The sequence below is a fragment of the Falco peregrinus genome, chromosome 5 (genome assembly GCF_023634155.1).
Source record: "Falco peregrinus isolate bFalPer1 chromosome 5, bFalPer1.pri, whole genome shotgun sequence".
In the NCBI taxonomy this organism is placed as follows: Eukaryota; Metazoa; Chordata; class Aves; order Falconiformes; family Falconidae; genus Falco; species Falco peregrinus.
In genome coordinates, this window is record NC_073725.1 from 43,279,124 (window position 1) to 43,291,498 (window position 12,375).

At 36.1% G+C, this 12,375-nt stretch overlaps 1 protein-coding gene across 1 annotated transcript in view; it reads left to right on the forward strand.

Annotated features, from left to right (window-relative positions):
- The window catches only part of MALRD1 (MAM and LDL receptor class A domain containing 1), a 282,749-nt gene that overhangs the window by 80,376 nt on the left and 189,998 nt on the right, over positions 1-12,375 (forward strand). The window contains exons 18-20 of the mRNA XM_027777677.2: positions 739-826; positions 3,618-3,794; positions 5,821-5,998. Of these exons, the coding sequence (XP_027633478.2) occupies positions 739-826; positions 3,618-3,794; positions 5,821-5,998 (443 nt within the window). The remainder of the gene's footprint in view (positions 1-738; positions 827-3,617; positions 3,795-5,820; positions 5,999-12,375) is intronic.

Genomic DNA, 12,375 nt, shown 5'->3' on the forward strand with positions numbered 1-12,375 from the left:
TAGATCAGAAAAAACCAATTTTTTAAATGTACGGTTTGAGGAGGCTTTGTTATTTTTATAAATAGGGATTTATAAATTACTTAAATTAAGAAAATTCTTACTAAATCTTTCGCTAATCAACTACTTGGATTTTTACTCTATGTTAAGAGTCAGCAGGAAATAGGCTTATGCAGTCATCCAAGATTTCACAAATACTAACCTCTCCCATTCCTTTGCAGTAGACAATAATGAGAAAGTAAGCGTATACAGCATTGGCAACTCTAATGAAATAGTAGAATATTTTTCTTTAAAGCGTTCCATAGTACATCTCTAACCTGCTTAATTGTTTTCATCACAGTGGGATTTGTATAAGACCTATAATTCGTTCACATGAATGTTATTATAATTAATCATGATTAATGATATTACAATAAGTACCAAAGGAGCTAATCATAATATGCCACTTAGGATAATCTCTTGCCATCATTTTATGTCACAATGATGTTCCAGTGGATTTACACAATTGTGAAGCCAACCATTGTGTTATGGTTCACTGTGATTAATGTGACCACCAGTGAAAGCTGGTTATCATTAGTCTCTCTTGTAAAGTGTCACTAAATAGAATATATCCCCTAGAACAAATTTAATCTCATTTTAAGTGTGAAACATGGTAAATGACTCCACTATCAATAGATATGAAATATTTAATGAGAAGTCTACCGTACACTGAAAAATGTTTTGTAATTCTTGTTCCCCTAGATCTTGGTGAAAGGTACTGTAGGAGATGGTTTCACTGGAGACATTGGACTTGATGACATGTCTTTTCTAGGCTGTACTCTTTACAATGGTAAGAACATAGTTAAAGTGTACAGCTCCTAGCTGTGACCTGATTCTTTGCTGTCATTTGTAAATATTGCTACTGGAAAAGCAAAAACCAGATTGAATCGTGACTCTTGCCTTGCAAGGAAATCCAGACTTGTTTCCTTGCTTTTCAGACCCTCATATCCAGGCATCAGCCCAAAATGTTTTTTACTGTGCACATAAGGTCCAAAAAAGAGACCTTCAGTAAGAGGTGTGCAGCTTCCAAAGTCTTCCAGGTCCTAGAAGGAAAAAGAAGCTTAACTGTGTGTAAACACACTGACCTTTCATTCAGCAAACTTTGTTTAATAGAGCCTTCCATCTCCCCTCTATAATTCCTAGTGTGTTTACTGTGCCGATTGTGCTCACATTACAGCACACAAAAGGTTCAGATGATAGAGCAGCCTTTCCTCAGAAGTCATTGCTATGTAGGGTAGTACAATGTCTACAGAATTGAAAGTATTATATCCCAAAATACATGTACTTCAAGACACCAGATTCCAGACCTGTCACTTCATCACAGAAGGGATTTTAAGAGGACTAGTGTTAGCTGCAGCAGGCGTTACACTGTTATATATGGTGTGACAGTTGATGTACAGTCATAATAGGGCTGTAGAACAGCAAACAATATAGAACAGTTTCTTGATATTAGTATCCTAGCACTAGCTCTAAAACACCCTAGTGCACATGCATTTTACTCTGCTACTCCAAAATTTTCTTGTAGATATAATTGGGCCTGCTAGGAATACCAAGTTTATATGGCATGTTTCCTGTCTAGATAATTATCTCACAATTTACCAAGTTTATACAGTCTACAACATTTATTATAACATCTTGAATATAAAGTTTTCTGTAGATATTCTGTTAACACACAATGCCTTATATTTGGGGAAAAAAACTTAGAAGAACTAGTCAGAAAATCTCTATATGTTTTCAAATGAGATATGGAAAAAGTTTTAAAAATAAAGAAGAAAAAAGTTGGGAAGTACAAAAGGTCAGAGTTTCGAAGTTCATAAATAAATAATATAAAAAAACCCCGTTGTGTGTGGAAAGGTAAACCAAAAATACTCAAGTATAATGGTGGTCAGATCTGGTGGTCAGAAAACATTTTTTGTGTTCTGTACATTTTTAAAATGCTTTTAGTATTGAAAGCAGTTTTTGAGACATCCCAAGGTCTTCCGCACCATCAAAAGTATCCCAACCACCAAAAAACAAGAGTCAAAGAGACTATGGGAATAGTCTGCAAGATAGTCAATAGCTATGGCATATTTCACCATATATAATGCAAGTTGGACCAAAGAAAGAAAGCAGGGCTGCTATGTTCCTGCACCCTAGAATTAAGAACTAGTCACCCATTGGCTCATGTTCTACTTCAAATAACCAAATACTGACCAGGGAGAGGTGGAGTTGATAATTTTGTGGTAAGATCCCTCATAAGTAATATTAAAGGTGTATAAACTTAAGCATACTGCTTTGATGCATCATTTGAATGACCTAACCAAGGCTATTCAGTGATACTTGCTCTGGACAAAATGGGTTTTCATAAAGCATAGAAAATTAATTATTTCAAGAGAAAGGAGCAGATTCTCCTTTCTTTTCTGTTATCATGAAGGTTATGGTAATTGAAAAATTATTCCCCTGTTTCAGTGGATTAGGAGCAGAGGCTTGAATGTGGCATTTATATTTAAAAATTTCTGACCAATAAGGTCCTTGCTATTATTATGAGCTGTAGATACATTTATATCATACAATGATTCCTTCAAAGGGTTCCTTCCCCTAAGTCTTTTGTTTGAGTCTTAGGATATTACGGGATTATCATTCATTTGATTGAAGCATATTTATTTCATGTCATAGGTGTGCTTTCTACCTTATGAAATAGAAATGGCTCCTGCTCATGGGGTATTTATTACCAGCCTTAGTATTCCAGGCCTTGGGGGAAGAAAATTCTTTGCTGTCCTAGGCACATGTTTTATAAAATGTCTTCACATGTACTTTTTAATTAACTCCGCTGTATTGCTTAGGTACATTGTGCACTATAGCTAATAATTTCATTAACAATTAAATTTAAAGAGGGAGTATATAATGAAAATGCATTTTATGGACAACAATAGCAAGAGTTTTCAAGAAATGAGAGTGAGCCTGAAGAAAGTTGCACAGTGAAGAATAGGAGGAAAGACGAAGAGAATTGATTTGAAAAAAGTGGTAATGAGTTTGAATGAAACACAAAGGAAGTGGTGGAACAAGACAATGACCTCAGAATAATTATTCTAATAAGAAAAAAGTATTTTTTTCGGTGATGAAATTACAAGACAACAAGGTTACATAGCAATTTCCACAGTCACTTGCCATAGTCAACGTGTTAAAAAAAAAAGTAGCCATTATCATCAGAATCTGTTAGCCTTGGTTCACAGGGAAATTAAGTTTTCATGATTATTCTGTCAGTCTCTGTGGCGTTATTTTTTTTTAAATGACTCACTGGCTTGATTCAAATTTGAAAGACATGTAAAAGGTGTAAATAAATTCCTCCAAGTGTCAAGGATTGTTTGAATGGTGGTTGGCTAAAATGACCAGCCTAGTGCTTTCCACTGAGGAAACGCTCAATTCAGTTCCTACTGGGCAATATTTAAGTCATTCAGCTTGGCCACCCAGACATGTTTCCAGTAAAGCTGTACTTTAAAGCTGTGTTGACAAAGGGAGGGAATGGCAAGGAAAATAAATCATTACGAAATTAAAATGCCTTGGTCCCATCGCTCAACATTTTGTTGGTTTGTTTTTCAAAGGAAACTTGCCAACAATCTCTACAACTACTTCAGGAACTTCAGTGCCTGCCACGCTCCCCACGAACAACTGCACAGAGGAGGAGTTTGTATGTAGAGCCTCTGGCCATTGCATTCAGATGATCCAGAGATGTGATTTTAGTCCTGACTGCTCTGATAATTCTGATGAATCGGCTTGTGGTGAGTGTACTAAATCTTGTACTTTGCTAACTTATTAGTTTGTGGCTGTTAAACACATTGCATTAACCATTCTGCGTTTACCTTTGCAATATGGTATTAGTACCTAGATGCTATTTTTAATGTTATTTTCCCTAGAAAAATAGTAACATTTTGCCTTAATGTGGTAATCTGAGATGTTATACATTTTCTGCCTTCTAATAGGCTGATTCAGACTTGACATTCCAATTCAACTGACTACTGAAATGAAGTGGAGAAGGAAGGATTTCTCAGTTCCCCAATGACTGGTAGCTAGACATGACAGTTTTTTTAAGTGAGCATAGTTTCTCAAATTAAACAACCTATGACATAATTTTTGCAAATGTTCACTAGCCTAGACTGGGAGAAAGAATAACGTTTACGTGTACATCTGGGATACTTAGGTCCAGGTTTTTTACCTAATTCTATGAATACAAGATTTAGGAGGGTTTTTTTATACAAAGTATTTTCATCAGCAGCAATGATCGTGAAATTCAGCCTACTCCACACAGAAGTGAGTTCCAGCCTGAAAAGCTCTGATAGTCAGATGGGGACACCAGAACTGGGACAATGGACAGGGTCACCACATGTTTTCTGTAGAGGTCTAAGACACTTTTTGTTTGCTTCTGAGTTGCAGCAGTTCGTATTATAGCATTTTAGAAGAAACTGTCAATGACTTTGTTTTGCCTTAAAGCACAGTACTTGAAAAAACTGCTGTACTGAAGCTGATTAATGAAGAAGACACACATCTAGAGACAGTGACCTCGTCAGCCTTGGCAGCTATTCTCACTGAAGAACAAAACTCTACATTCATTATACATTGTGTAGGGAACTCAATCACCTCTCTCAGGGCTGAGGGCTCAATGAGAAAAAGTAACATCAGACTCCGTCTATTTCTTATGTGGGAGTAACTGGAAGAAATGAATCTGATATATAAATATCACTGATTGATTTCCTGTAGTGAAAAAAAAACCCACACAACATTGAAATTCTGCCCCCAAAAGTAAATGCAGAACCCCTTGGGTAGAATGTTTTTCCCCCCCCCTCAGAAACGTACATTATCTTACAAAACATCCTTTCCTTCTGAAAGACATAAATACTGTGAAGAATACACCTTTACCTATTTGCTCTGTCTGAAGTCTCCCATCACTACAGCAATGATGGCCATTTATCACTCGAATGGCAGTGCTGGAATAGGAATTAAGAATGTCTTGACTGAGGGCAGAAATATATTCTCAGGAAGTTATCTTTCTCAAGGCATTTGAAACATGATGTTTATAAAACATGTTAAAAAAGGGGAATAAACACTTAATATTATGCCACTCATCATTCTCAGGAAATGCCACATATCTTTATATTGGTAACTTACAAGATCACACTGGCTGTGGTTTGCTTTCTTACTGGAGATACACAAGCTATAAATCAAAACTCACTCACTCCTTAGTCTACCATTTTCAGCCTCCCAGGAAGAAAGCATCATAGGCTCCTAGCACCCTATGATTTCTTGATGTAAAAGTTACCTCAGCTATGCTAGCATTTGAGCTTTGTGCCTTTTTTTTTGCGTTTCCCTGCACAATTTTCACACGCTCACTTAGACTTGAGTATAATAATATGTTTCAAAGTTCTGGAGAGTGAAAAGACTCACCTTGGATCACCTAGACAAAGTTTCTGCAAAATACTCAGGAATGCATACTGGAGAATAAATATTTATAACAGAAATGGAAAATAAGAAGTTTCTTTACCCCGAATACTCTTACAGGGGGATGCGTTGTGAGGGAGGGACAGTAGTGAGCTCACTCTTGTCCAGTTGCTAGGAATCAAAAACTGAGGCACAAGCAGCTGCGCATATATTTAGTAAAATAACAATTCAGTATTTGACACAAATACCAAATAGCTGCATTGTGTGACTTCCAGGTCCTTTATATTGCCATATTGTTTAGTTTATTGTAACATCAATTAATGGTTTCCAGTTTTTATATGAACATGAAATAATCACTGTTCATCTCTGAAGTTATGGATTTCTGCAACTTTGAAGATAAGAATCAGTGTGAATGGTATCAACCAGCCTTGGAACAGATGTCAGGAAATGATTCCATCGATACCACAAATGTATTCAAGTGGGAACTTGGAAGAGGGGCAAATCTCTACCCTGGGCAAGAAAAATACTGCCCATTAATTGATCATACTACGTGAGTACATTTTTTCAGGTACTTGAATCCTTCTTGGACTGTGTGAATTTAGTGACTTGTGGATTATCAGGGGGAGAAACTGCTCAGTTCACGATATTGAAGCAGTTTACTGATTAATAATGTAATGTAATTAACTGGCATTCAGTAAAGTAGATATGCAAGACCAATAGTGTCAATACAACAGATGAATCAAAATACAAAATGTTAGTAAACAGGTACAAATTTCTAAACACCTTTCTATAAGTAGTTCCTAAAGTTTTGGTACCTCCCCATCCAGTGAAACACATGTGCACTCCCCCTCCCAGAGGACATGTGGGATACAAGCATGTTCTCCCTTATAGGAAAGCAAGTTTGGAGACATGACTGCTCCAGCTTTATGTGTGCACATGCCACTGCCTACAATGTGTTAATACATACGCCATGAGAAAATAACCCTCCTTGTAGCACCCCAAACTATCAGCCCATCAACTAGATGCAGGATATTTGCAGTATCCTGTGAGGGTGATGCTCTGTCTGGTCTATGCAGTGGTCGTGGCACCAGCAAGATGACTTCTGGTATGTGAAAACTGGGTTTTGGCTACTGTTGTTTCCGGTTCCTAATCTCTCCCCATCATTACAAATTTTCATCCTTCTTTTAGAGTTCTTTTCAAGCTTATGTCTTCTTTGTTTGAAAGCTGTCTTTGCAATTTACTGGGTATTGTTTAATTGCATTGATAGTAGTCATCATCTTGATCAGTTTTGGGTGAATGCCTTCTACAACAGTGTTTACTCACACAGACAGTATATGCTCACTTTTCCACCTTACTCACTGTCGTTATTCTGGCAGCTTTGCCCAAGGGTGGGCAGTACAAGTTACTGCAACAATGGATCTTGTGAATTCTGCTGTTATTTAATAAATAGTTAACTAATGTAGTTCAAAACTACTGTGCAGTTAAATTTAGTTTAGTTGATATTTTACCATTTTTCTGATAAATGACATCACATCATAGTTAAATGAAAAACTTTCTGTTCTCTCAGTGGAGCTTTCTAAATTAATTTTAGAATCTAGGTAGGTTGTTTATGATAATTACTAACTCCTCCCAAACACTTTCCTTTGATTTTTCTCAAGGAGCAAAAATTAGCGTTATTCCGTGGTCATTTGGATTTACCTGTTTGGGTTTTTTTAAAGAAGTAAGAAATGTGATTAAAAAAATACATTAATGCAATTCCTGTTCCACTTAAAAATAACAGTTAAAATTTATTGAATCAAAATCCCTATAGTTGACTAGCAAATGTATTAAGCACAACTTTAAATGTCATAAAACTTCAATTCATGTAACAAGGAAATTTCTGTACAGCATCATTTTCCTGAACAGAAAAATGCTTGCCTAGTTCTAGTGGCAGGCATGTTTACTTTCTGTGACAATAGTCCACAGAGTGCAAAAACTGGACTTTAAATTAAAACCACCCCAGCAGTCTTTGCTGTATTTCTTCTAGTTTAAAATGAGATTATATTGCATTTACTCAGTCTGAGACTATTTCTATCACTATAAAAGAATCAGCTCAATGTATTAGTTTTGCTGTGTACTTCATTAAAATCACTGTGTATTTTTACCAGAAAAATAACCACCACGACAAATCCTCATTCAACAATATAAAAAAAGAATTAAAGTGCTACCTGATTGTTTCAAGGTCTCAGCATTCTATATAAAAAAAGGGAAGGGTATTCTGTAAAAAAGGGCAACTATTTATGATAGATCGGCTGTCAAATATTTCATTGGCTGCTATTTAATTATTACATATTAGCTGATGCCAGCACTATATATGTACTTAGTAAATTCTCTCACAGCTTTCCCACTACAGATTTGTATTGGCACAGTGATACATGGAATTGTATTACTGTTTTTCAACATATTTTCAGGGTTTAATGCAACTAACAATATGTTGAAAAGGACTGATGAAAAGAGAAAGTAAATGATCCATAGAGATTGCAGTTTTCAGGCAACACTGAAATGTATTGCTGTTGTGATGTTTCACATGAGATGTAATTTGGTTGTACTGTTTCCCCATTCCCTTTGTTTATTGGCCTATAGAAGAGAACAGGAGCAGGATGCTTCCAAATTACAGCAGGAGATGCAGAGCAGCAGTTTTGTTCAATCAAAACCCTGCAACGCTTTGTTTTATTTTCTCATCCATTTTCCCCAAATTTCCATGGAGTTAGATGAAAGAAGCTGTAGTACTGTAATCCTGTGTGATTGCTTATTAAAATACAACATACAGGATTATGTATAGAAAAGCTTAGATTCATCCTGATGCAAGAACGGGTGACAGTGCAGCTTACAATGAGTTCTTTCAGCAGAAATAACTGTGAATAGTCAAAGATTCAAACCATCTGCTTCCCATAGAATATTCATTTGGGCTAGCAACATGTAGACTGATGAATTGTAAGACAGAGGTGTGAGACTTTGAAGCTGTAATTACATTAATTAAGTGAAAGTAATGACTTCAAAAATGGAGGACGGAACAGCTTGTATGTGCATATATAAGCCCAAGGCTGGAGGAATAGAAGTCATTGTGGGAGTCTGCTATGGCAGCCTGACAGTCCTTGGCTTGAGCTAGAGAAAGGCTGGCATGTGTTTTGCAAAGAACTGGGTAACGCTGGCATTTTGCACTGAAAATACTGTTACACATATATGAATGTAGAGCTCTTCTGGCATGTTTCTACACTTAGCAAATGGGAATTCTCTTAGGTTTCTAATTGCTATAATAATGAAGATATCGCTTTGTGTAGGCTTAAACAAGTATATAGGATAGAACAAGCAAATGGATAATGCCATACGTTTATTTCCATTTTAGAGAAACTGATTAGTGATGTAGCAAATTCTTTGACATTATTGAAGATATTTAGGTACAACTGTTATTTGAAAACTTTAGAGACACTTAATTCATATGATAATTTATACCCAAATATGTCATCAAAACTAATGAATCAAAACAGAAAAGGATGTGGAACTAAAATTATAAGTTCACATGATAATTATTTCTGGGTAAATATCTCCCTTGATAACCATATGTTTAACACACCTTCTTGCTTTTGTGTCTGCTTTTCAGACAATCTTTACCAGAATTTAGCACAGGAAGAATTAGGAAAAATTAAAGGCTTTAAGTGATGTATTTAAGCCCAGCAGTTTTTTTCAGCAGTCAAGAAATATTTTAAAATTGAGAGCCTAAGAACTTCTAAACAGGTGAAAAAAACTATAATCTCACAGGACACTACTCGTGAAACATTAGAAAGGAGAAACCTGAATTTAACTACCTGAAGACACTTTTTTTTTTAATACTACATTTCACTTAGCTGATACAACCAATACTGAAAAACCTTTCTATTATACCACATGTACAAATCGCCCTTGTTCTGTGCCATTGAGCCTGACAGAGAAGAGAAAATAAAAGGAACATTGAAATCTACATTGCAATGCATTTTTGAGTGCATGGTAAAGAGTAGGTAGTCCCCAAAATAATTAAGGAATAGCTTAGTTAAAGGGATCAGAGACCTGATCAACTATGGCCTGGGAACTGTTGTGCAAGCAATGTTGCCTTTTATATATAAGCTTTATCTTAATAAAATAAATAAATCTTATTTATTATCTTAATTATAAATTAATTATAAATTAATTATAAAATAATTATTTTATTATCTTAATAAAATAAAGCTTAATAATAAGCTTTTTATATATAAGCTTTATCTGGGGCATCCATAGCTGGATACCCCAGATATCATTAATTGACTCTAAAGATAAGATTTTCTCTTTGCAAAAAACCAAAGGAAATAGATGGAAAACTGTCTCTAGTGTCATACAGGAAGAGAAGCAAGAGGGTGGTTCACAGATGAAGAACCTCTCCAGTATGGCATATATCCCCCTATAACTCTTCTTCCATAGCACCCATATAGTTTTCACCAGGACAGAACTGCATGAGGTGCAAGGACATGAAACAACCCATGAAAACAACAAAGGGAAAATCATTGCTGCAGCAGCACCCTAGTGCCTAGGCAGAAGGATGCGAACTTAGAAGTCAAAGGCAAACTGTACAATTACGAATGGAAGTATGAAAGAACCCAAGGCCGCCCCTCTTCCAGTCACTGCAGTAGTTGCCTTGTGCTACCAAAAGAGCAGCCGGAGCTCTCAGTCCTTCCAACACTCTCAGCACAGGCAGATACTTCCTTGACAGTTGGCGAGGTTTTTTGAAGGTGCCTTGTCTTTCCACTAGCTTCATGCCAGTACTTCATTCCAGCCACCTTCCTGATGTGAGGAGTGCTTTATATCCAAAAGAAAACCTCTTAAAATCCTTTTCTGATATTGGGATAGCTTTGCCCATGTGATGTTTGAATATAGCTCTTGAGATACTTGTGTGATATATGCAGATATCTCATTCAAAGGCTAGAAGATGACTTCTTCACTTGGATTATCCTACATGTATCTTAAAAGTGCATGTAATCTTGTATGGAGATAATATCTGGAGTGACTTGTGGTGCAGAAGTTACGGGAAGATTCTTACAGTTAGCCTGGGAGATATTTAAAACACATACTCTTTTATAAAAGTGATTCAGCCAAATATGTTCCTAAACCCAGAGATTTAGCCTTTATGTCTGCCCGGGAAGATCAAAGTAATGTTTTGCTGATTTTATATTTATTATTATATTTCTATCACTACAAGTAGTTAGAGACTTGAAAGTCTTGACTAAGTCATCACAAAAAAATAAAATTGCCTGTGACAATTTATTCTATAATCCCTTTTTTGTTTAATTAGAAATTTTTCAGACAATAAGAATTCAGATAATCAAGGTTCAAAAAACAGGTTTTCCTCTGCAGACTTTTTTGAACAACATGTAGCTTAGTATATGCTTGTTTTCTAACTGGTTCTGAAATATGAACTAAGTATTAGTACTTCATTAAAGTATCAACAAAGCATCACAGGTAAATGAGATGCATTACTCCACATGCTAGTAAATATCCAGTGTGACAATAAGGCAAGGAACAAGACCATAGATACTAGATATTTGATAATAAGTAAAAATACAGTTCCTGAGGAGTTTTCTATAGTAAAATTTTATACTAAACTGTACTGTGGAAAATCAGTCATTAAAAGTGATGCTCATTGTGATTAGGAATTTTGGTGGCTTTTCACCTCATGCTTGGCTACTTGAGAAGGAAACTCATTCCTCTTGTTTCCTTTTGCCTCAGCCTCACAGAATTTATGGAGATATGACAGAATGCTAATGAGATGTGACAGGTTCAGATAAGCCATGGAAACACTGTGGATTAATCTCATCCCTGTGTCAGTCAGAAGCCGTCAAACTAAAATCTCCAATGGAGAAAATCCAACTAACAGCCACTGACTTTTGTGTTATGATCAAAACATGGAATCTTTTGTCTCTGGTGCCATTTACTTTGTGTGGTGTTTGGTGTGCTTTTTAGTGCTGTTGGTAAATCTTGAGAGAGTTTGAGCAGAGGGTGTCTGAGAACAATGATGCTGAGAGACCAAAGGGGGGAAAAACAGAAAAGAAAAGGGGATCAGACTGGATAATAATATACTAATCTTTATTCTACTGTTCAACTATAAAGGTTTATTTGTTTTGCAGTTAAGTTTATTAGGGGTTAGTTTTCAGTATCAGCTGTTCTGTTGTCTTAGGCTTCTGCTGTTTTAAGGTAACCTCAAACCAATGATACAGTTTCTGCTCTTAAAGGAACCAGCACTTTCTGCAGTTCTAAAGACATATCTGTGCGCTTTCAAAAGACATACCTACAGCTCAGAGGATTAGATATTTGCAAAATTTGCAAATGCACGATCAATACAGAAAGGCACAACAGAATTTACAGGAGTATACAGTGATCATGTTTTGTATCAGCAAGAAAAATGTGGGGTTTTTTTAAACAGTTCTTGCTACTTCCAAAATGTGGTTCTGCTCAGTTAGTTAAAGAAGTAAAATGGGATTTGAAGTGCTTCATCATATTTGTGGTTCATTAGCATTGTGCGCTTTCCTCTGACTATAAGCCATGTATCAGCGTTGCAGTTCAGGTGTGATTACAGCTGATGTGGATACGCCTCTTCCAGCCCGATTTTAGCTACCACTGGTTCCAATTGCCGTAGTATGGGACTGTGGCACTCAGCATGGTACACAGAATTGTTCTGGAGTGTTAAGCAAAGATTTGGGTGGTTAGACCTCACTGCTGTGATTACACCGTATCTCTAAAGCACTGGATTTATGTTGATGTGTGCCAATTTTCCAGTCTGTTCTCCAACCAAGTCTGCATACCCATTGGTATTCTTTCTCCCATAGCTGAATAATACTGCCAGATGAATCTACAAGAATTAATTAAGATTCGTTTATAAAATAC